The 26,075-nt window shown below is 39.8% G+C and overlaps 1 protein-coding gene and 1 long non-coding RNA gene across 4 annotated transcripts; one reads left to right on the top strand and one right to left on the bottom strand.

The window, feature by feature from the left end:
• Window positions 1-608: 608 nt before the first annotated feature.
• On the bottom strand, window positions 609-22,362 carry Mtpap (mitochondrial poly(A) polymerase). Of its 3 annotated transcripts, XM_008850523.3 has the most exons (9): window positions 22,192-22,362; window positions 20,431-20,603; window positions 19,605-19,838; window positions 17,063-17,287; window positions 15,009-15,220; window positions 11,097-11,323; window positions 4,639-4,731; window positions 4,484-4,557; window positions 609-1,864 (listed from the first exon to the last, which is right to left on the bottom strand). In XM_008850523.3, the coding sequence occupies exons 1-9, from the start codon at window positions 22,346-22,348 to the stop codon at window positions 1,514-1,516; spliced, it is 1,746 nt and encodes a 581-aa protein (XP_008848745.1). In that variant the 5' UTR covers window positions 22,349-22,362; the 3' UTR covers window positions 609-1,513. The 3 variants fall into 3 exon arrangements, with proteins under 3 accessions (XP_008848745.1, XP_029410642.1, XP_029410641.1); XM_029554782.1 differs by lacking the exon at window positions 22,192-22,362 and having other exon boundaries at window positions 17,063-17,291; window positions 20,502-20,603; XM_029554781.1 differs by lacking the exon at window positions 22,192-22,362 and having other exon boundaries at window positions 20,502-20,603.
• A 60-nt stretch (window positions 22,363-22,422) lies between these two features.
• On the top strand, window positions 22,423-25,648 carry LOC103747993. The gene is made up of 4 exons (XR_607877.3): window positions 22,423-22,546; window positions 23,270-23,360; window positions 24,617-24,661; window positions 25,361-25,648. It is a non-coding gene; the product is annotated as an uncharacterized LOC103747993 (long non-coding RNA).
• The last annotated feature ends 427 nt before the right edge of the window (window positions 25,649-26,075 follow it).

Raw genomic sequence — 26,075 nt, 5'->3', positions numbered from 1 at the left:
AAGCAATACACTCATACATGTAACTTAAAAATATTATTTAAAATGTGAAAACTTAAGTATATGACCCCGCATGTAGAAAGTATCAATTGTCAAATGGCTTCACGGACAAAACTATTTAACAATAAATTACCATTAGGCTACATATCTTTAGAGCAAAACTACATGAGATGCTTACCTGGGTCTTGCCTCCAAGGTCTGCCACCATATATACATATTATGTCATTATGAATACACATATTTAAAGAGCTGAAAGAGCTGTGCTTGTAGGACTTAGGATAAGAAATACTCAACCTGTAATATTTATTGTGTCGGCTTTGACCTAACACCTTTCTGGTACCTCATGTAGGAGTCACAACACTGTAGTGCAGCGCGCACTGTTACACACTGCTGCCATGGGCACTATTATTACTCCCATGGTGTAGCCATTTACAGCTGAAGCCAGAAGAGATCAACTTGCCATGGAGCCAGGCTGCCTCAAGTCTGTGTTCTTGAACTTTACACCATCTGTGTCTTACTCCGAAGCTACTCCACATGGAATATACATTTCTGTTTGCATCTGTCCCTTACAAGGAGAGGAAAGTTCTCAAAAAGAAACATTAGATCCTGAATCATGTTTTAGTAAAAAGTTTTATTTTTGAAAACAAAACCCAAATATTATTTTTATATCTTCGAACAACTCCAAATGGAGTAACTGAAGTGTCTACATTTTCATGTTTTAGAGACACATTTTTGGTTATCAAACCAACCTGCTGTAATTGTAATACTCTGGTTGATGAAGTATCCCAGACCAGAAAGACATCTACTATCCCATATGGACCCCAGGCTTCACTTTTAAAATTTATAGGGTGTTGGGGGGGTGTTAAGATCATGAATCTAGAAAGGGGATCATGGATGGATCTTATAGGTGGGCTAGAGAGGGAAAAACAGAGAAGAATACAAGAAAATAGGAGGAGCAAACTGGGAGCAAGTAGACCAGGGGAGGGAGTATGGGGGTAGGGTTAGGGTCTGGATGGGAAGAGGCATTAGAAATGGAGCAACAAAAACAAAGTCTGCAGGAGGAGTCCACGTCAAAACCCGTTCCTTTATATACTAATCAGATAACAGAAAGCATAATAGAGCACTTTAGCTGAAAAATGGAATACTATTGAAGAGGATTACCAAATCTTGGAGCTTTATTATGCTCATTGTCTATTTATATAGATAACTAGAATTCTGAAATGTTTTTCAACTAGGTACTGACACAGATACCAACTGGTTTGCTTGTGGAATTTTTTTTTTTTTTTCTATGCACTTCAGAGTTTAAAATATGTTCTGATCTTTTTGCCCATTTTTTTGTGGCTGATGTTTTTATAAAATTCAACCTGGTCAGAAAGTAACATCCAGAACTTCAGATCAAATGAAAGGGTGAAGAGATTGTGACAAGTAATACCAGATGAAAGTTAAAGGCTGTCAAAGCTTCTCAGCAGTTTTTCCAGGTAGTCCAAAACATGTTCTTGGCACAAAACGTCTGCCATCATGACATCGCTGTTTTCCCATCAGTATTCGTGGAACTCTCTGGACTGTTATCTTTTATGGACTCTAATAAGCTTTTGACTCTTTCACTCACGGGCTTTTTCCTTTTCTTCTTGGGGAGAAACTTGCTGCCTGCTGTAGGTATCAGGAGGGTGGTCAGCCCCCAGGGCCTTTTACTGGAAGGAGAAGGCTGATGTCTATCTTCCTGTTGCAAAATCCAGGCACTTTCTCTAGCCAAATCCACCAATTTTTGTAGCTGGCTCTGACTGACATTTTTGCTTATGTTGAGAGAAGGTTCAAAAGGATTCTGGATGTGCAGAGGAGAGGAATCAGGCTTATTCTGCTCCTTTCCCTACACCAGAACAGAAAATGCACAAATGTAAGAAGGGCTTAACTGTCAAGAACACATACAACACCAGCAAAAGACTACAGAGTAAAGCACTGCTTCCCTAATGGGCCTGGACATTCATGTGTGGTACTTGAGTATGTCTGTCACTAGTTTTTCTTTCACCCATATTCTATGGATATTCTCTGAAGAAGATAACTCAGGTTTATGATCTTATGGACGATGTCACCATTCAGATGACAGATATTGGGTCTAGGTCAACAAAAATATTTTTTGCATTACAGCGTTACTACACTAACATAATCACCTGAACAAAAAGCCTAACTCTTACATTCAGTTTTTAAGCATGGGCTGGATCTTGGAGGACACTTATTCCCCTAGAGATCTCTTGGAACCCTCTTGTCTCCTGGAACTGTGCTGATGGAACTGTCTGTTGAAACCCCGTCCCTGGAACTGTGTCCTTGAGCCAGGCCCACCTGTAATTTTATTCAAAATGGTTTCTCCAGATTCTGCTAGGGAAGCACAAGCTTGGTTCTACCCTCTGGCCTTTCCATCCTTAGTTCAAGAATACCTCATTCACCCAAGGTCTCCAACCTTCCCAACCTCCATTTTGTGCAACAGAGATGGTGCGCCTGCTTTCAGCGCTTTGATAGGTTAATTCTCAAGCACATCCACATTCATTCATTATCTATTTGTGTGGGGAAGCAAACTGAGGTTGCCAAGGAAACAAGATCAGATGTCCAGGTCAGAAGACACAAGAGCACATGGTTTTGCTGGGTTAACTGAAAATCATTTAGTTCAGATTAAGTTCATTTACGTCATTTCCACATTGCATAATGTAACTTCTACTTAAAAGGATAAGAGCTGGAATAGGAAGAACAAAAAAAAAATAGAAAATAGAAAATGCAGTTGATGTGGTAGACACTTACACAGTGCTAGTACACAGGAAGCTAAAGTAGAAGGATCTCAAGTTCCAGGCTAGCCTGGTTTACATAGCAAGATCCAAATAAGAAGGATGGGGGTCGGGGGGGAGAAAGGGAGGGAAAGAGGGAAGGAGAGAAGGGAGGGAGAGCGGAAGGAGATACTTTTGAGACTTGGTAAAAACATACCTATTACAGAAGTACTAAGACACAAAAGTAGAATTTTTTAATTATACAAGTAACTAATTTACTAAGCATGAAATGAAAAAGGAAGAGAGGACCACTGGATTTTATTCATTTAGAACATTGGAAAGCTTCCATTACATTTCTAAAGATCCAACGGGGAGGCTTTTCCACATGAGAGTATACTATACAGAAATGAAACAGAAAACTACAACTCAGGTGAGCAGCCACAGCCTGCCCCTTTCCCCTCTTTCAGTTGATCCCCAAACATCCCTTCAATACGTCCAAGTTAGTGATCAGGGCTGTCCAACATAACAGCAGCTATTTATCCCCTAACTTCTCAATGATATGCAACAGGGTCCTGCTGTCCTAAGTAAAGAGCTGCTTTCCTTTAGTCTGCACTCCAGGGCTTTCAGTGTCCTTCCCCACACTCCAATGTCTCCATGACAGGACCAGGAGACCTGAAGACAGCAAAAAGGAGGATCTGGGTTTATAGTTTATGAAGCTATTTTTACAGGGTTTGTAGCCAGCAATCCAGACAAAACAGAGTAAATCCAAACAGAGCACCCTCTTAACTGAAAACATTCTGCTTAGAGTTCTACCCTGACTAGTGAGAAAAAAAGAAAAAGTGGGGCTAACGATGTGGCTTAGTGATAAAGCACTTGCCCATAAACAAGTCCCTACCTGGGTTCCATCCCCACTAAAGTACACGCATGTGTGCGCACACAGACACACACACACAGACATACACACAGAGAATCATCTGAGTTTCTAAGAACCATCAAAACCACAAACTGACAGACTTTGGGGCCGAAGCACTTACTCCTGCAGAAGAGCAGAGTTCAGTTCCTAGTACCTATGTTGGGTGCCTCACAACTACTCTCAGGAGATCCAAAACTCTCCTGGCCTCCTTGGGCACCTGCAATCATGTAAATATAACCACACAGAGACACAACTACATACACATAATTTAAAAAAAAAAATCATCTTTATAAACTGGCATGACTAAATTAAGAGTGGATAACAAATCTATTCTTAGGACCTGGCATCAAATTTCTTCCACAGTGCTGGGGGAGTGGCAAATGCCTGTAACCCTAGCACTTGGGATGTGGAAGCAAGAGGACCACAAGTCCAAGGCCAATCTAGGTGTACATACATGACAAAACTTGTCTCAAAAATACATAAAATAAATTCTTCCACTCGAACACACCTATAGTTTAAAACAACTACAATATAAAATTGTGATTTCCAGAAAACTTTCATGATATTTTTCCACATCTTGAAGAATATGTTCTTAGCAGTAAGTAAAGACCATGGCATGTGACAATGGCAGATGGATGCCACAGAGCTGCCTGTCTTTCTTCTGGCAATGGATGAGTCACACAGCCCTTCAAGGTTTCGATCTCATGGCTTACTATAGCATTTATTAATTTATTAGAGTGCTTTAAAAATGAAGATAATTGAAAATGTTAGTACAACAGAAGATCAGAAACCTTATAAACAAACACTAACACATCATTACCTGTCGAATGTTTATGGAATTTTTATTGAAAGAGAAATTGCCAAAATACTCAAAAAATTCCTTCAGTAGTAATTCTGCAAAGAAATAAGATAAAGAAAATCAGAGCAAAATCTGTCTGAATTGAAAAAAAAACAAACAAAAAGAAAAAGACTTACCTAATGTTTCCGTGTTTCCTGAGGGTTTAATTTTATTCAAGTCCTGGATAAATGTACAATTGCTTCCTTCTATTACACATCTATCTTCGGCATCTTAAACAAATAGAGACAAAAAAGTTTCACACTTTGAAGAGGCTTCCTACTTCAGAATAGGGATCTATGATTTAAATAAATCAAAGTTATATATTAATAAGCCCTATTAGTCAATGTTTTATATATTTATAGAATTTAAAACACCACTAAGAAGATTTAAGTCTAACTATACAAGTGAAATTAACTTTGCATTTCCTTCAGCACACTGTAACTATCTTCTAACAATTCAATGACTCTAATCCATCTTTTGAACTATTCAACTGTCCAGTTATAAATGAAAACACATGGAGTGTCTATCTTTCATGAAACAAACTTTGGCACGTCCTTAATCAATACTTAACTGAGATTTCCATTCTTTACACTTTCTAATGCTTTGATCCAATATCTCATACATGACACAAACTGATTGTTCTGAGGTGTTTTTAAAACTTCTGTTAATTTCTCAAATGAAGAACTCCCAGAGTGACTGGAATTCAGTAATTCAGTAAAACAAACAGAGGAACACTTGGGACTTGGGCATTTGACTCCTACTAGCTTCTCTATCTTCAGAGGTAATCATTTTCCTTTTTTTGCTAAGTCCACAGCCACCATGAAATCTCTGGTCCATACTAGTTCACGTTTCACCATACCATGTGCAGGATGCTATTCTGAAAAGCGAACTCCAATCTCACAAATCTAATCAGAGGCCATTCCTCTCTGAATATTCCCTAATTCCCTCTATCCCAATCTGGGAATACAAAGGCCACCGTCCCGTGATTATCTCTTCCCCTACAGTCTGACCCACAATCATGTCTAATGTATAGCAAACATTTAATAATATGACTAATTATGGACATTTGATTGTGGCTCTCTATAATCTCCAGAGAAAAACTAGAGAAACATAAATAGATTCCTTCAAACCTATCTACCTTTTTTGTGATGCTTATAATTTTTTAAATTGAGATCTAAGCTACTGACATAGTTTCCCCCCAATTCTATGTGCTCAACTGCTCCATTTTGGGGTGTGCCCTCAAAGGCCCATGTATTAGGCTTGGTTCCCAGTATGGTGCTCTTGGGAGGCTGTGGTAATGCCACTGAGGCATATCCTTGAGAGAGGAGTAGGACCCAGTTCATCCTCTACTCATTTCCGCATGCATCCTGCACAGCTCCCCTCTACAGTACATGGCGCTATCATGTGCCCAAAGCCACAGTAGCACACAGCTAGCGCACCTGGCTGTGCAATGCTGCTCTTTGGATCTACCCCTTGGAATCAGGGCACACACTTTATGTCAAGTGATAATGGGTTATGTGTTTTTCTGACACAGCAAAAGTCATATATAGTCAGTCTTTCAGCTGCTGTGCCTTCTTTTAGGAATGTGTCTCTGATTCAAAATATTACCAACGCAGAAGAATGTGAGCCACATTAAAATATTTCTAGACATACATATCACTAAAACCCTGAGGCTTTCTCTATGAGTGTTGCTTTCCTCTAAAAGGATTTCTGATACATTAAAACTTGAAAGCATTTTGATTTATGATAAAGTCATCTTTGTTTCTGCAAAACCCTCAGGTACTCAAACCTAACAAACAGCTCCTTTATCAAGTCTTCTCCCTTCTTATCTCTGCTTTTTCTTTCTTTTTTTTCTTTATCACCCAGACAGCATGCATGCAATTAAAATGAAAGTAGGATGGGGCCTTGATAGGAGGATGGGAAGGGATCAGTGGGAGGAAGGGGAAGTCAATGGGACCAAAATGTATTAATACATGTATGAAACTGTCAAAGAATAAATTATTTATTTATATTTTATGTGTATGAGTGCTTTGCCTGTAAGTATGTAAGTGCACCCATGTCATGCAATTCTCAAGGAGGCCAGAAGAGGGCTTTGTATTCCCTGGAACTGGAGTTACAGATAGCTATCAGCCACCACATGGGTGCTGGGTTAACTGCTGAGCCATCTCTTCAACCCCATAAATTAATGTTTTAAAAATACCTAGATGACCAGACTAAGATATCAATTCTCCTTTCAAAGACTCAGCAGAATTCTCTGCAGATATACATGGGCAGGTTTGGAAATTAAAAATAAAATAGTGAAAATCATTTTAACAATTTTGAAAAGAATAAAATTGTGGCAATCATGTTATGTAATGTTACAATAATACAAAGCTATAGCAACCAAAACAGTGCAGTATTGCCTGAGAGAGACAGAGACAGCAACAGATGAGCTAGCCCAGAAGAAGACCCATATATATAAATATGGACCCATATTATGGGTCCCATATAATAATATAATAATATGGAGCCATATAAATATGGTTTTTAGTTTCGATCAAGGTACAAAACCAACTCAAATGGAGAAAGTGTGCTCTATTTTAAAACAGTGTAATGACAGGACATCCACAGGCCCAATAGAACTCTGATCTCAACTGTACATGTTACTTGAAATACCGAAATAGATAGCAGAGCTAAGAATAAGACCATAAAATGTACAGAGAAAATGTAAAGATTATCTTCATGACAGAGGTTAGAGTTCAAAGAGTTTCAAAAGTGCAATCCCTACAGGAGCTGATTTAAACCCATCACAATTAAAAGCATGTGCCCAGCAAATGTCATATTAGAAAACCCCACAGATGAGTGGGACGCTCAAAAGGGCAATCAGTGGGCCATAAGTTCAGAAAGCAGATCTGAGTCTACCGCAGGGCTGCTGAGAGGGCTCCAAAATGTGATTTAAGTAACTGACATGATTTTGGTATACAGGTGATTCACAGACTATTCTTTGGAAACTACTGTCATAACAAATAAGAGAAGCACATGGAACAGCCCAGAAAAGCAGAAGAAATGTTATTTCCTCTGAGCCCAGAGGAAGGGAAATGAAGATGAAAAGTGCAAACTTCATGTTTATTTCCCTTTTAAAAAGCATCAGACCCAGAGAATACATACCATAATGCTGCCTCGTATGGGAGAAATTTCTGGAGACTTTCACATGGTTTCACAGGTGTGTTCAGTTAGTGAAAATCAGTAGACACATAAACTTCTAAGTGTGTTATACTTCAGCTTTTTAAAGTTCTGAAATGTGCTTAGGTTTGAATTCAAACTCTAACATGTTCTAGCAATGTGAACTTGAGAAATTTGGATAACCTCACAGATTTGTTTATCACTGCCTCCAAGAGTTGCTGGGAAGACAGAGTACAGGATGCATGATCATGTGTATGTTGCCTGTGTGTGTGTCTGTTTGTGTGTGTAGTATCTGGCACAAGTTAGCACTAAATAGTTATTGAATCACACATCAACACATGGTGGTCTGTGCATCACTACTGAAGATGCTACCTAGTCATTCTTCCTCAAATTCCCAATTCATCCTTCAAAACCCATCTGATCAGACACTTAAAAGAGAAAAATACTGTATAAAAGCACTGAGCACAGAAGTATAAGAAAGGCAGCAAACCCCAAAATGGTAAGAGACACAAGAAATGATGAGACCCGTGTAAAGAAACCCAGAGGGAATATCAAAGTCACCAACATGGCCTACCTTACCCAGCAAAACAGCCATCAATGCTAAAACATCCATGTAGCCACTTGGAATGTATTCACTAGACTACTTTGGACCCAACACTAGGTCAGGAATGGAGGATGAAAAGATGAACCACAATCAGCCCATCTTAGAGAACCCTTAAGGAAGGGAGACAGGTGGTAGATCTACAACCATTTACTAGGTGAAGTACAGGCGCTGCTAGAAGACAGGGAACACAGCCAGGAAAGCCCTAGCAAGGACAGCCATACAGTACCGGTTTATCTTCTTCCATCCTAACACATTTTGAGGAGGCTCTCCATGTAAATAGAGACAAGACTAGAAGCCACTACAGGCAAAGGCACAGAGGTAGAGAGAGGGGCTAAACCATCAGAGATCAGCACAGAGTTTAGAAAGGTCCCAGTGATCAACAGAGGAGGTGCAAAGAAGGAGGAAGAACACAAAAGGCCTGTATACAATGCTGAAAAGTTGGGCTTTGACCTTAGCCTAGGTTCTAAACAGTGTTTTACAAAGTCCTAGAAGTTCTGAAAGATGTCCTGGGAATTCAAGCTGTAAGCAAACAAGCAAGAAAAATTTTAAAAAAAAAAAATCACTGAAAGAGATCAAATTGTTAGGACTTTGCATATCAAATGAGAGGCACAGAAGAAATCAAATATTTGATTACAGCCATCCAACTGATTAATGAAAGAGACCTGACTGAGGGTCTCAGAATTTTCTGAACAATGTTTTAATTCTTAACCATATACTTTTAAATCCCCATCAATGTCAGATGTCTAAAAATCAAAAGTATTAATACCATAATTTTGAATACATGAATAGGAGATATATATATATAGTCTTTTTTGAGACAGGGTCTCCTTGTAGCCCCAGCTGTCCTGGAACTCACCTGGACCAGGTTGGCCTTGAACTCACAAAGATCCGCCTGCCTCTGCCTCCCAAGTGCTGGAATTAAAGGCGTGTGCCACTATGCCCGGCAGGAAAAAATATTTTGATAGATTCTTCTCAGAGAGATTTTTACTGCATTAACATTCATAAAAAATTCTTTTACGGCAATTTCAAAACCAAAAATTAAAAAGTAAGCAAAAAGTACAAATGTTGTCTTACATTGACAGTTCATACCTACAATGTGCTATTTAGAGAACTAACTGCAAACAACAGCCTGAAAATGCCTCTGATGGTGTTTGAAAACAAATTTAATCAACTGAATACCTTCATGGGATTTCTAAATTAGTTTTGTCTATTTTGATGGCGCAAAGATAGAATATACTAAAAACTATTTTTAAATGGTTTAGAACAAAAACAATTTTTTTTTTTTGGCTATTCTTGAAATTGAACTCAGAACCCCCCATACACTAGGCAAGTGCTCTACCAATGAGCTACATCGCCAGCCCTCAATATATACATTTTGCCTATAAATTGTATTATTTTACTAAAAATAACTGGTAGATTTAGGAAGCTACTAAAGGGTTTCAAGAGAGAATCCTCCTATCAGATACGTACTCTGGAAAACCACTCTGCTGGCATCTGGCAGGAAGTACGCTGGAGGCAAAGGGAGAAGACCATGAAAGCCGTGCCAGGGAGGCAGGCCTGACTTGGGATGACAGCTGAGACGGGGACAGAACCAGAGGAGATGCTCAGGAATATTCTCTTATACAAACTGGCCTCAGTTCTGTTTACAGCTCCATGATTTCTCACCATAAAGACTTCTTACTATTAAACATCAGTGCACACATCAGGAGCTGAACAGGAAGGGGTATTTATAAGGTGCTCGTGGATGAGACTCCACCTGCATTGCGTCTATGTTTGTCTTATCTTCTGAATGCTCCTTTGTCAATGAAAGACACCAAGGAAGAAGTGCACACACAAAGACAAACATTATGAGAACGATCGTAGCACAGGGTGAACATATATAAAGAGGAACAGTGGAAGAGGGTATAGCTGGATAGTCAATGGTTCTAAACACCATTAGTTCAAGGCTCGTTAGGTAGAATAAAATTTCTTTTAGGGTTATTTTAAACAGGAGACTCAAGGATACACTTAAGAATTATCTTGAAGCAAAATGAACCTTAATAAGAATGTAAGGGTTAATATACATTCTATACAAATCCCCTACTCTCCTTTTACAATTCAGAACTGTGGTATTTTAACATCTCCTCCAGCAAGCTATCAAAATTTCAACTTATTCATAACAAATAGTATGTCGAATTTAAAATAGTACACATCTAAGACAGACTATAAACTTAACTAAACCACACTAAGAATCTTTAAGCCATCACAAAGCAGTTTTAGGTACCACAGTTTTAAGTCTGGAGTGGCTCAGATTTGGGAAGCCTTGAAACTGCAATCCAATCCAAAGCTGCATCTGGTGTTTTTTTCAATGTCATCTTAGATTTGGTCAACTAAGTGAGAGGCTCCGACTGTCCTATGGCTGCTTTAAACCAGTTGCCAATTGATAGAGAAAGCCACAGCTCTCAATTCCAAAGGCTCAACTAGACAATAGCTGCTCTCATGACCCCTGGTGGGCACACATACCCAAAGCATTTCAAATCTACACTCACAATTAAAATTTACTTCTATTTACTTTTGGATTTAAAAATCAAAAAGCAGCCGGATGTGGTGGCGCATGCCTTTAATCCCAGCACTCGGGAGGCAAAGGCAGGCAGATCTCTGTGAGTTCAAGGCCAGCCTGGTCTACATAGTGAGTTCCAGGACAGCTGGGGCTACAGGGAGACCCTGTCTCAAAAAGACCCCTCAAAAAAAAAAAAATCAAGAAGCAAATGACATGTCTTACATGCATTGATTACACATGGTAAAGGTCTGTATGTCAGAAAGAGGAAACAAAACTGCTTCTAGTCTTACCTGCTAGGGACTTCAAGGAATCCAGAGTTGGAAGAATAGGAGGTGACCTTCTTTGGAGGAAAAAGATGACCATCACTGTCAGGGAGAAGTTAGTGATCCAAGCTCCAGGAATACTGCTTGTTAGTGAGTGTGCTCGGGCCCAAAACCGCAAGCTGAACACCAAGGCTCTTACTCTCGAATCCAAGGAACCATATATATAAAGGAGTTCAGAACTTTTCAAAGCAATTCTTCAAAAACAAAGAAAAAGAAAAGAAAAATTAAAACACATTTCAAATCCTGAATTAGGAGGACAAAACAGTCATAAAATACACATCTGGAAACAGATCTAAGTATCTTACTGTTTCTGGTACATTCTAAACACCATGATTAAACCAAGAGCATTATGCAGCAAGATGTGGTGGCAAATACCTGCAAATCATGCTATTTAGCAGATGGAGGCAAGGGGCTCAGGAGCTGAAGGTCAGCCTCAGCTTCACAGCAAGTTTGAGGCTACCCTGTCTCAAAACCAACTAACAAATAACACACCAACCCCATATGCATTTACAATATTCAATTTAATTATAAATGTTTGAATATCAAAATACTGTCAATGAAACTTTCTTAAAAAATGACAATCAGGCTAGAGAGATGGCTCAGAGGTTAAATACACTGCCTGTTCTTGCAGAAGACCTAGGTCCAAATCCCAGCCCACACATGGCAGCTATCAACTGTCCATAACTCCAGTTTTAGGGGATCTGACAGCCTCTTCTGTCCTCCATGGGCATTGCACAACATGGGTGCACTTACCTACATGCAGGCGGAACACTCATATACATAAAATAAAAATAAAATTTTTTTTTAAAAAGTTTAAAAAAAATGACAATCATAGGGCTGGAGAGATGGCTTAAAGTTCAGAGCACTGACTGCTCTTGCAGAGGACCTGGGTTTGAATCCCAGCACCCACATGGCAGCTAACAACAGTCCATAACTATCGTTCCAGGGGATCCTATACCCTCTTCTGACCTCTCACGCAATGCATGACATAGCTGCATTTACATGCAGGCAATACACTTATGCAGATTAAAATTATGTTTATTTTAATAAATAAAATATAATGAAGTTCTTAAACTTAGGATTTTTTTTTTATTAAGTCGAAGTTCCTAAATGTGATCTTTAAATAATAAGGGAAATGTCCAATGGCTCTTCATAGCCATCACTAGAGACAGACACTGGAAGATGTTTCTGCACTCAAGTCTCACTTCTTACTTATCCAGTCCTCTGGAAACAAGTTGAAGTAAACAGAATATTCTAATCATTTGATCATGAAAGCAACTACTTGGAATTCTTAATAGTTTGTGAAGCAGTCAAAATTACTCAAGCCAAACGTAAAAAAAAAGAAAAAAAAAAACTGCTTGAAGATAAAGTGCCTGTTAAGAAATCAAAGTTTGGGGCTGGAGAGATGGCTCAGCACTTAAGAACACTTGTTGCTCTTGCAGAAGACCTAGGGTCAATTCCCACCACTCACATGGCAGCTCATAACCAACTAACTGTAACTCCAGTTCCAGGGGATCTGATGCCCTCTTCTGGCTTCTGCAGGTACTAGGCATACATGTGGTATACATACATATACTCAGGTAGACACTCATACACATAAAATAAATAGCTCTTTTCAAACATCAAACTTTATAGTCATGCATGGCATGGTGACACATGCCTGTGGTCCAAGCTACTGAGGCTAAGTTTGGAGGATCTCTTTAAACCCAAGAGTTGGAGACCAGCCTCAGCAACAGAGAGCTCATTATTGAAAGGAAGTGAGGGAGATCCAGCTTAAAAAGCCATTTCTAACAAAATTCCCAATCAATATATAAATTCAAAGATCAAGAACCAAAAAAAAAATTTTTTTTTTGTTTGTTTGTTTGGTTTTTTTTTTTGTGAGACAAGAGTCTCCCTGTAGCACTAGCTGGCCTAGAACTCACTATGTAGACCAGGCTGGCCTTGAACTCAGAGAGATCCACCTGCCTCTGCTGGGATTAAAGGCGTGCATCACCACACCCAGCCAGAAATATTTTTAAATTAAGTTTCTACTGACCAAAGAGTATCTTATAATTTCTCAAAGAACTAACAGAAGGCACAAAAATCACTTAATAGTATCTATTTAAACTTTTAAAATATCACTGTGGTGCTTAAGCTGGTGTTTAAAGACAACAAGGATTAAAAGTTTTATATATTAAACTAAAGCTAAATTAAGCTAAAAAATAAAATCAGGTGAGGTATCTGATATAAAGAAACACTTAAAAAGCACATAGAAACCTCAAAAAGGCATGTAGAAAAAATATAAAAACCTGCAGAAAACAAATTCTTAAAAACCAGTCTCAATATGACAAAGAAAATAACATCACATGTGGGGACCTAAAAGCCCCACCTTGCATAGGTCTGAAAGGAAGATACTAGGGGCGTGGCCTGGCTTGCTTTGAAAGTCTGAAGAATACTTCCGCACTGCTGAGGAGTGCATGATCAGCTCGAGACCATCCTTAAGATACACTCTCAGGGGGGGAGGGGGGAGTTTCAGGTGCCTTTCTTTATAAGCTTTGTAACACCTGCAATAAAATGAGTGCCAGCTTGACTAGGCTCCCTGTTGGTCTGAGTGTCCCTGGGTAATGGGGGCGGCTGGACTGGCGAAAGGCGTGCTTACTCATCCCCAATCCTCACCTTGCCAGGGGTCGCGGGTTTGAGTCCCCAGCAATCACAAAGATGTCATTTTGTCTTATTTTACGTAACTGGAGAAAAAACTGTCATCAGAGGTGTTCTGTGTGTGTGTGTGTGTGTGTGTGTGTGTGTGTGTATTAAATTTAGAAAAAATAAAAAAAATAAGGACTTTAAACCACGTGTTATTTGATGGCAATTCGAAAGTACTTAGCATTAGCTTATATTTAACATTTTAGTTTAGGCAAAACTGCTCTACATTGGATTTTCTGATTTACTTTCAATTATAATTACTCATCTAATAAATAACAGCAAACTCAAATTTAAGCAAAAATGCTAATGAAAGGAATAAATTCCTGAATTTAGAAGTCTTTTAAGGTGAACATAGGAAAAGTATTCAGAGTACAAAAGAACGTGTCATCAGCCCAACTTTTTTCTAACTATCAAGTAGCTAGGATACCACGATGGAAATGCACAGAAATAAAATTGTTCCGTCTTTAAGCTGTTTCCAGCACTTTCTCACCCAAGTAATCATCATACACGTGATAGTGTGCAACACTAACAATGCGCAGAGACATTCAAAGGTCAAAGTCAAAGTGCTATTTTGTTTTCTAATAACAGTTATTTTTCATACTATTAGGCAACATGGGTAAGAACAGTATTTTACTGTTAACATTTTCAGGCAGTTCTGCCTGGCTGTTTTGTTTTGTTTTGATCTTTTTGAGACAGGGTCTCCCTGTAGCCCCCAGCTGTCCTAGAACTCACTATGCAAACCAGGCTGGCCTTGAACTCACAGAGATCTACCTGCCTCTGCCTCCCAGGTGCTGGGATTAAAGGCGTGCGCCACCACGCCCAGCAATACTCTGATATTTTAAGAGCATACTGAGAAGTATACTAAAAGGTATTTCCTACTTTTTAATCTAATTGCTCAATTTTTTAAAAAAAATATTTTTGAGAAAAGTTTTGCTTTAATAGCTCAGGCATGTAGCCTGGGGTGGCCTCAAACACAATCCTCCTGACCCAAACTCAAATTCACTAGAACTTGCTAAGCAGGTATCACATCCAGTAAGTTCTTGTTTTCTGTCTCTCTGTCTCTGTCTCTCTCTCTCTCTCACATACACACACACAAGCATGTCTGAAAGAGTTCAGAGCTACTGTTTCTATACAAGAAAAGTTAACCCAATGCCTTAGAATATTCCCATTTATGTGAATAAAGTTAGAAGGTCATACCTATTGTTAGTAGTCAAATCACACTGAAATCCTGAGGCCTGGTGAGAGAATCTGACAAGTGGACACCGAGCATTGAGAATTTTCTGAACACCCACGCAACCAGGGCCAAAGTGGTCAAGGCACTCTCCAATCACAGACAGGATCTTCTGAGTTGCAATCCTTCCTGAAGGAACATTTTTCACTTGAAATTCCATCAAAAAATTCCCTACATTCTGAATATAAAAACATTGATAATTATGAGTTTTTTTATAAAAAGGAATTTTTTTTTTTTTTTTTTTGAGACAAAGTCTTACTATGTAGCCCTGGTTGGCCTCAAACTCAAGACAGCCACCACCTCTGAGTGCTGGGATTAATGGTATGCATCATCACATCTGGCAAAAAGGAATCTATTAATAAGCTTTCAGGAATGAATGTCCTAAAACTTAAAAGTCTAAATAATTTCTGGTAAAAAAAAAAAAAAAATCAGTAAAAATCTTTCAGACAACCATAGCAAAGCACACTTTAAAGTTGTTTGGTGGCCTTCTGTCTAGAAAATATAAAGCACTAACTTGCACAATCACTGACTTTTAATAACTATGCACCATGGTCTGGTATGTACATGGGGTGATAATACACATAGATTCACTTATTCCACAGAGACTCCAAACAAGCACCTGCCCTTCCCTAGTTAGCTATTATGTCTCAATAAATACTAAGCTTGCACTAGTAGGGGAGAGCATGGGCACAAGAGCAGCAGATCAAGAGGAGAAACAAAACACACAGACTTCCTTAAATACAGAAATCTAATTATTTATTTAATAAAATAAATTTCAAATTACTGGGAAATTTCTCCTATTCAACAAAAGTCAAATAACTGTTAAAAAAAAGTAAACTAGAGTTGTAATTTAGTTTTAAAGCTGAAGTTCAACATGCATAACAAATGTAAACCATTAAAAAAAACATAAAAACCTTTAATCCCAGAACTTGGGAGGCAGAAACAGGTGGATCTCAGTGAGTTCAAGGCCAGCCTGGTCTACATAGTAAGTTCCAGGACAGCTGGGGCTACAGGGAGACCCTGTCTCAAAAAGACCAAAAAATAAATTAAATAAATAAATAAATAAAGCCAAAGCCTGGGAAACAAGTGAACATTTTACAATACAACAGAAAACGATTCTTAAAGCACATCATAAAATTATAGAAAGCAAATTAATGTGACTGCATGAAAGTCAAAGCCGTATTAAGGCAAAGCACACATTTATTCCTTGAAAGACAAAGCAGGGGCTACAGAGATGGCTCAGCGGTTAAGAATATTGACTACTCTTGCAGAGTTCGGTTCCCAGCACCCACATGGTAGTTAACAAGCACAACTCCACTTCCTTTTTTTTTTTTTTTTTTAAAAAACTAACCCCCCCTTTTTTTCCCCATTTTTTAAAAAAAAAAAAAAAAAAAAAAAAAAAAAAGACAAACAACAGCATGTGCCACACAAAGGACTCACTGATGAAGAGTGCATACAGATCAAACAGGAAAAACACCAAACCTTTTTAATGGGAAAAAATTTTTTAAAGCCTTGACTAGGAAATGAAAAGAAGTTGGGCACAGCAGCACAAGCTTTCATCAGAAGGCTGAGGCAGGAGAATCACGAATTTCAGGTCACCATGGGCTACACAGTGAGCCTGTCTTAAGAAAAAAGAAACTTGCAGAAGCAGTAATAGCTAATAAACACAAAGATGCACATGTTTCCTAGAGACTAAGGAAGAAATTAGAGTGACAATGACACTTTTCATTTGCCAGTCTGAAAAATGCAAGCAGGCTGCCAGCACTGGCAAGTACAGGGAAAGGCACTCACATCATCAGAAGGTAAAGTGGAATAGTGCTTCTGGAACTTCTCAGTACCCATCAGAAGTTCAGAGATAGCTCAGTTGGTAAACTGCTGGCGCCAGCCAATCATGAGGACATAAATTCAATCCCCAGTACCCACATAACTTTAAGTCTTAAAATCACTAATTATAATTTTATTAGTTTTAAAGATTTTCCTTTTTCTAATTTTTTATAATGGTGCAAAGAAATATAATTACCTTATGAACATCACATTTTTCAATTTCATCTAGATCCAAAAACATGTCCAAATCACATCCTAATTTCCCAAAACTGTTCACTGAGGAGCCAAAAGGCCAGACGACACAGCTGGGAAAGTATGCGGCCGCTATGTCCTCAATGAGAGAGCAGGTGAGATATCGGAGTTTGATATTCTCCTCTGTCAGCTGGAACGCCTTCAGGAGAGTGTTCAGTTGATCATCCATCTAGCTGGCCAAAACAAGACAACAAAACACAAAGCTGTACAGGTCATGTCAAATAACTCATTTTCAGCTCTAAGTTTAGACTGGATGTCCAGGGAGCTATCTATGGTGATCTACCTGTCTCTGCCCAATTCCCTTCCCACAGCACTGAGGTTACAGTTGCCTGTTTTTATGTGGGTGTTAGAGATCCAAATTCAGGCCCCTATGCTTACATAGCAAGCACTTTTTCCACTGAACATCCGCAGGCCCTTAGTAACAGATAAATACTCTTAAAAGCACTCAGAAATGACACTAGGAAAACAAAACTTGGTTAGAATTAAAATTATTACTTTTTGTAAGAAATAAGTACAAAGTACTATTTTAGGAAAAAGAAAGTAATAAAGTACTCCAAAAGAGGTGCAAACACTGACAAGAGCTGGAGGGGAATCCAAGAGCAAAGGGCAGGAAACATTAGAATTGAAGCAATGAAGCCCCAGATGTGTTTATGATCCCACTGATTCCTTAGAAGGCTGATGTTAAGAGGTTAAAATAATCAGACTCTAAAAACTGCATTAGAATTGACTCAATATCTTTATTTGAAAACAGGATTGAAAGTAATAGAATTAAGCACCGAACTCAAAAAACAAACAAAAGTGAAAGAAACGTGTAAGATGAGAAGTAAAATTTTAGAATGTCGAAGATTAAACCAAGAAATAGTATTTTTTTTTTTTTTTATCTTTTGAGATAGGGTCTCCCTGGAGCTCCAGCTGGCCCCACTATATAGAAAGGCTGGCCTCAACCTCACAGAGATCTGCCTGCCTCTCCTCAGGAGTGCCGAGATTAAAGGCATATGCCACCATGCCTTGCAAAAAACCCCACCATTTTGATAAGTAAAAAGAATTGATTTTTTTAAACACTACTAAACTAAAAGTTTGATATGTCTAAGAAAGAAAAAACAGTACTAGAAAAAATAGTACTATACAATTAGAAATAAGCTACTTTAGCATTTATGGAATATCATGTAAAATTTTACATTGCAAATTTAATTTCTTTTAATATTTTATTATTTTTATTTTATGAGTATGAGCGTATTGCCTGCATGTATGTAAGTGCACCCAGGTCGTGCAATGCCAGCGGAGATCAGAAGAGGGCTTCGGAGTCCCCTGGAACTGGAGTTAAGGAGGGGTCGCAGCCGCCATGTGGGTGCTGGGAATCGAACCCGGGTCCTCTGCAAGAGCAATCAGTGCTCTTAACCACTGAGCCATTTCTCCAGCCCCTATGTTGCTATTTTAAAAAGAGAAAGAAAATCTGTATTGTCCACAGGGTCCCAAACTGTGGCAGCCTATGGTCACTTGTGAAGAGCCTGATGGGTCTGGGCTGGGACTCAGTGGAGGAGGATTACCTTTACTCTTCATTCAGCAAATTCTATAGTATATATTTTAATCGTGTGTGTGTGTACGTGAGCACAACTGCCTGTAGAGGCCAGATAAGGGTGTCAGACCTCTTGGAACTAGTTACAGGTGGTTTGTGAGTGCTGGAAATTGAACTTAGGTCCTCTGCAAGAGCAGCAAGGACTCTTAAAGACTGAGCCATCACCCCAGCTCCTGAGTAATATGAATTTTTTAAAGCAATTCCACCTACTACTAGATTAATACTAGAATTATTTTTTCAATATTTTATTACTTTTATGTGTATGAGTGTATGCCTTCGTGTAGGTAGGTGCACTAGTACTGTGCTATACCAGCGGATGTCAGAAAAGGGCATCCGATCACCTGGCACTGAAGTTAAAGACTATTGTTAGCCACCATGTGGGTGCTGAGAACTGAAACTGGGTTGTATGCAAGAGCAGTCAACGCTCTTAATCACTGAGCCATCTCTCCAGCCCAATTAATACTAGAATCATTAAAAAAAAAAATAGCTAAGTAAATATATGAATGTGTTTTAAAATACACCTTGACTAATTTATTCACTCTGTGAATATAAGAAAGGCCTGCCACCAGGATATCTATGGCTATAATTCACTGCTTTGAAAGAATCAGGAGGAAAACCAGAGTCATTTCAAGATCATCCCAAATACTCAAGCTCAGCACCTACCTGATAGGCTGAATCTGATGGATTTTTGGAAAGCTGGATAGAGAAACCCATCCTTTAAACTGCTGCACAGCCACCGTCTCCATTCACTTCTTTAAACTGCTGCACAGCCACCATCTCCATTCACCTCTAACTCCCCTCATCTTGTAAAACTAAAACTCTATACCCAGTAAGCAAAATGCATCTGAGCACTACACACAAATAATTCATGTAATTTTTTTCTAAAGTTGAAGTGTGCACATAAACTTACGCTTTCTGCATAATTCAGTAATTCAAAAAGCTTCTTGCTTGAAGGGGGAGACTGGCTGCTGGACTGTGTACATAACGGTTCAGAAATCCGGTTTGACTGATGCTTCAGCTTTAAGTTGAAGAAACGTGACTTGAATGGAATCACAGCCTCTGTGTCCAGGCATGGAGTATGAGTTTCATTCTTCAATGAGTTTATACTGTCTTTCTGGCAAAATTCTACAACAGCATAGAGACCCTATACCAAAAACATCAGGAAGAAAAAGAACATATCTCACAATGATATCTAACAGCACGAACATAGAACCCTAGAGTTACAAAATATCACTTTCTAGAATTTATAAATGATAGGATTCTAACATGAGCATTGAGTCTACCGATTACAAGTAAATTAGGAAAAGGAACATTAAAGTGGTATCAGCCAGAGACACTGAAAAGAATGCTGAAACAGGAAACCAAAGAACAAAACTAAGATCCCCTCCTTCTGACCATTAGCTACAGTATTAAATAGACAATGGGACCATTCCACCACCAATCACTAAAAAATCTAGCTTTTTTCTTTTTCTTCCCCCAGTGCTAGGGACTGAACCCAGGGTGTTGAGCATGCTAGGCAAGTGCTTGACCACTGAGCTACATTCCAGCTATAATTCCAAAGTACTGCAATAAGGGTTTTTATGCTCATTTCCAAGGGGGGGAAGCCTCCTTAAAGAAATGCAGATAAGATAAGCGAGTAGGTAGAATAATGGAAGATCTAAGGCTACACACTACAAAAAACAATAGCTATCCTTCGGAAGCACAAACACCATGTTAGATATTTTTTAGATACATACAAAGCTCTCATAGAAGAAATGATTATTAATTGGTCCATGTTGGGATAAATACTTGAGAAACTTTTTCTCACTGATTTTACTGGGACAATGTATTAGGACAGTCCTCTGGGCCTGCTCTCTTCTTTCTTTTTGCACCTCAGAGAATCTCTTTTTGGGAGCCTTGTCTTCAGAGCCTACAGATGAAAAAAATATTTCTATTACATACACACATAAAATTTTAAACATGCCAGGCGTGATGGCGCACGCCTTTAATCTCAGCACTTGAGAGGCAGAGGCAGAGGGATCTCTGTGAGTTCAAGGCCAGCCTGGTCTACATAGTGATTTCCAGGCCAGCTGGAGCTATAGGAAGTCGCTGTCTCTAAAAGCCCAATAAAATAAAACAAAATTTTAAACATATATTGATAAAGTATACAAAGACTATATATGACTGAAACAATTCCATTATCGCATATTTCTAAAACTTACTTATTAATTAATTAATCAATTTAATGTATACTTTAGTGTGTAACATGTGGGTAGACGCCTATGCCAAGGCACACACATGTAGCAGTCAGAGGACAACTTCCTGGAGTCAGTTCTATTCTTCTGCTGTGTGGTTAAGAAGGATTGAACTTGAGTCACCAGGCTTGGCCACAAGACTCAATGGTTAAAGCTCTGGCCATGTAAATGAGAGAACCACAGTTTACATCCCCAGAATCCAAGCAAGTCCAGGGTGGGCATAGTGAGCCACCTGTAATTCCAACCTATGGTGCCCTTAGAGCATATGGAGACTAGAGGCCATATCTGCAAGCTCTGGATTTGACTAAGAAACTCTGCCTCAATGAGGAGGGTGGAAGAGTGAAGAGGATGATTCCCCACATCAAGCTTGGACCTCGACATATACCTGTACACAAATGTACATGCACCCAAAGACATGCAAAAATGCACACACACAAAGAAAATGGGGGAAAAAATTATGGAATAATAATGAAAATTCCTTCTGTACCTACTCATCCGATCACCTTGTGTCCCAAAGAGCACGTCATAATGCTCTTAAACTTAAGCCACCACAGGAATGTTAACCTGCAATAGCCTCTCTGGTACAATCTTATTGAACAGGCAAGGATTACTTCAGTAGCTTCTGCTAAATACATTCCAATGTATATTTCAATGACATGACATTTAAGGTAGTATTTCTCATTCTCTGTCAATTGAGGTCTGTCATTCAATATGATGAAGACTGCAATTTATTTTAGGGGAAGTATTTCACTTTCTTAGTACACTTTAGAAATAATTTCATGTCTTGAAACTCGAATAAGTTCCAGAAATCAATACATTTTTTTCACAAGCTTGATGCAAAATTTTTGTGATTGGGCTTTAGTGTATTTGGCCTTGAGCGACATCTTTTAGACATCAAAGCAGATACACTAACGAAGAATAGCTCCACATCTGGCATTATTGATTATTGTCATCGACACAGCAAAACGCTAGCAGTTGGGTTCCCGGCCTGAGCGATGTTAATGCTGTCAACAGAGTCCCCAGACCAGTGAGGACACTCATCTGGGGTTCGGAGACCAAGCGGCCTGGCCCCAAGAGAGGGGACGGCTCCGCTCCTCCGGCCCCTCTCGCCTCCTCCCTCCGGCTCGCTCACCCCCGCACCCGGCCCTCTCTCCTCCTCTCCTCTCCGGCCCCGTTCACCGCCGCACGGGTCTCCGGTCTCCCCCGCACCGGGCCCAGCTCTCCGTCTCCCTCTCCTCAGCGCGCTACGCGCGCCGCGCTCACCCGCCTTCCGGCAGTCGGGAGGCTGCTCTTCACTCCTGACGTCCGCCGCCACAGTCCCTGGACAACTAAGGAGCCTGAAAGCCGGTCGCGGGACTTGGGCCGGTCTCTGAGAGCACAGGGGTAAACGGGTCAGCAGCCCCACGCTACGAGCCGCCATGATGTAGGGCAATCAACGCAGACGCAAAGGTCAGCTGGCTTCGGAGCATGCGCCTGAGACTGCAGCAACGGCAGTCCTGAGGGTCAAACTAGGAGAGAGGTTCGTTAAGAAAGAAATTGAACCGGAATAGAAATCCCTGAGGTTTGGAGATAGCTACATGGCCTAAATTCCAGTATTTGTGTGTCTCGCTGTATTCTGGTGAGGTGGTTTCTACTCCATTGCATAGACCTTAACTTGTTGCACTTGATTTGCATTTTACTGAAGAGGAAAATATAAATGAGGCTCAGAAGTCAGACTTCGCATGCTATTGTTTTATCCCATATGTGGTGGCACGTGCCTTTAATCCCAACACTACACTGTGGAGGCAGAAGCAGGCGGATCTCTGTGGGTTCCACGCCAGCAAGGACTGCACAGTTCATAACTGAAAAAAAAAAAAAAAAAAGTAGGGGCTGGAGAGATGGCTCAGCGGTTAAGAACACTGGCTGCTCTTGCAGAAGACCCGACTTCCTTTCCCAGCACCCACACGGCAGCTGTAGCTATCTGTAAACCCAGTTCCAGGAGGTCTGACCCTCTCTTCTGGCCTCCATGGGTATTGCACGCACATGGTGCACTTACATACATGCAGGCATAATAACATACACATAAAATAAAAATGATAAAAATTAAATTTAAAAATAAAAAGATGTATGTGGTCACTATAGATAGTATCTTTTTAAAGGTGCCACTAAAACTCATAGGTTTACATGACTATAAAATGATTTCTATGACAGGCTCAATTTTTTAATTCAACCCCCCATTTATGCATTTATTTCTAAATAGATATACTAATTAAACCACATTCCTTCATCTCACCTCATAACAGAGAAAAGTTTCCATTAATTTTCGGTATTACATTTCAATCTTTCCAACCCCATGAGGTAGAAACGATTCCCTACATTTCTTATGGAGAAAGTAAGGCAGCGAGAAGTTCAGAAGCACTCCTGAACTTAACACATCCAGCCTACATTATCTGGTACAGTATTCTTTCTATTTTCTATTTTTTCTTGCTATAGCCTTATCAACATTTAATTTGTGCATCATATAATTCACCCCTTTAATATGTACTGCTCAGTAGTTTACAGGATAGCCACAGTTTTGCAATAATCTCTTTGATGTGTTTAGAACATTTTCATCATCCCAAAAGAAACTGTGCCCTTTAACCCTCACTTCCAACTACCCATCGTACCCCAGCCTGACCCTAAGTATCTACTTTCTTTCTTTGTAGAATGACCTATTTTGTGTAAATGAAATCTGATAAGATGTAAGCTTTCATGTAGAATGTTTTCAGGGTTCACATGTGTTAGTATCTGTGGCTGCAATGTATCATTCCTTTGTGTAGAAAAATACAGCCCCATAATACAGATGTACCAAATATGCTTCTCCACCTGTCAGTTCATAGACATTGCTGGGTTGTTTCCACCTTTTAACTATTATAAATATTGCAGCTAAGAACATTCACATATAATGTGGTGGGGCATGTGGAGGCCAGAGGTAGGCATTAAGTGTCTTTATTGTTTTCAACTTTATATTTTGACTCAGGGTCCTTCATTGACCTGGATCTCACAGTTTTGGCTAGGCTGGCTGGCTGGCCAGTAAGTCTCTAAGATCCACCTGTCTTTGCCTGCCCCCAGCACTGGGGTTACAGGAGTACACTGCCATGCCCAGCTTTTAAGTGGGTGCTGAGATCCCAGTTCAGTGCTTCATGTTTATGCAATAAGCATTTTACTCTCTCCAGCCCCCATGTATAAATTTTTGTGAAGACATTTATACTTCCCTTGGGAATATAAGTAGGAGTAGAAGGATCAGATCATAGGGTAACTCTGTTTAAACTTTTCAAAAAGATAATATTTTTAATTTTTAAATTATATGTATGTGTATGTATGTGGGTATGCATACATGTGTGCAGATGCCCTTGGAAGCCAAAAGAGGGCATTGGATCCCCTAGAGCTGGAGTTATAGGCAGTTGTGAGCCACTTGATGTCGATACTGGAAACTGAAGTGGGGTCCTCTGCAAGAGCAGCAAGTGCTTTTAACCTCTGAGCCATCTCTCCAGACCATGTTTTAGCTTTTTAAAAACCTCATAGGCTTTACTTTAAAAGGACTGTACCCCTCTCATTCAGCAGCAATACATGAGGTTTTGAATTTCTGCACATCTTGACAGATTTGTGCATTTTTGGCTTATTTTTTTTTAATATTATCCATCCTAATGGGTGTGAAATGGTGTTTCAGGTCGTTGATTTGTCTTTCTGTGGCGGAAGCTGATCATCTTTTCATGTAAGTATTGGCCATTTATGTATTTTCTCTGGAGAAATGCCTATTCAGATACTTTGCTTATATTTTACTCAACTCATCCTTTCATTATTGATCTGGAAAGCTTGGCGACAGGGGCAGGGGAAAGCATGAGTTGATCCTTTGTTTTTAAGAGTTGAAATGTGTTTCCATGAAGGTCAGGAACCCAGGGGTTTGTGCCTATAAGCAAGTGCTTTGCCACTAAACTGTGCTTCCAGCCCATGAAGAGTTCTTTATATATTCTTGATAGACATTTAATTTAACCCCTGTTTATTTAAAAGATTATGGGTTTTTTTTTTGGTGTGTCGTTTTTGTTTTTGTTTTTTTGTCTTTTTGAAGCAGGGTCTCCCTGTAGCCCCAGCTGTCCTGGAACTCACTATGTAGACCACGCTGGCCTTGAACTCACAGAGATCCACCTGCCTCTGCCTCCCAAGTGCTGGGACTACAGAATAGATTTTTTTTTAATCCCATTGATGATTGTGAAAATTCATGGCCCTAAATACCTGGATTTATTTCTGGAATCAAAACTCTATTTCTGTAATTGGTAAGTCTATCCTATGCCAGTGTCACCTTGTCTTGATAACTACAGCACTTTAGTAAGGTTTTGAGTTAAGAGATGCAAGTTCTTCAATGTCATTTTTTTTTCAAGATTGTTTTGGCTATTATAGGTTCCTGTTTTTTCAGGAATTTGAAGGTAACTGTGGAGGTGTGGTAACAAGATGGTGCCGAGCAGCTGAGGTGAAGGCAGAGCCAGCTGGCCAGCTTGGCTGCACCACAAAAAGAGGAAGTAATACTGGTTGGAGCCTAGCCAGTAAAGGACGTGTGATTACCTCGTGAACAATATATTATACTATGAGAAGAGCCTGCATGGCATATGTGACCTCTAAGCTGATCAGATGATGGCTTTCCCGCCTATGCTAATACCTGTGGCTTTTGCTCTTAAATATTGATCAGCCTTGCCAGTAAATGAGTTTCCTGCTTGAAGCGACTCGCTGCCACGTCTGATTGTCCTCAGAGAGAAGGGCTGGCAAAACGGGCAGGCAGTGCACTTCCCCCTTCTCGACCCCCATCACCACAGCCTCTCGTTCCTCAGCCCAAGACGAAGGGGTTCAGAGACCATGGCATCTGGTGCCCCATGTGAGGAACTAGTGCAGAGTTTCAGTCGAGGCCAATCGGGATCTCGGGATAAGTGAAACCCTTAGTATGGGTAACGCAACTTCAGGAAGAAATGAGCCTGCCGTGAAAGCCCTATGATATTTGCTCAAAAGCCGCGGGCTGGAGCTTTCAGACACCATGGCATGCCACGTTTGGGATACGGTACTTCTCTTGGCTCCACTGGCCCCCATGGCCAACCTATTCTCCTGGGACACGTGGGAAAGGGTTGGGGCTGGCGAGAGAA

The sequence above is a fragment of the Nannospalax galili genome, unplaced genomic scaffold (genome assembly GCF_000622305.1).
Source record: "Nannospalax galili isolate Female #2095 unplaced genomic scaffold, S.galili_v1.0 scaffold43, whole genome shotgun sequence".
Taxonomy (NCBI): Eukaryota; Metazoa; Chordata; class Mammalia; order Rodentia; family Spalacidae; genus Nannospalax; species Nannospalax galili.
This window is presented reverse-complemented; position numbering and strand designations above follow the sequence as displayed.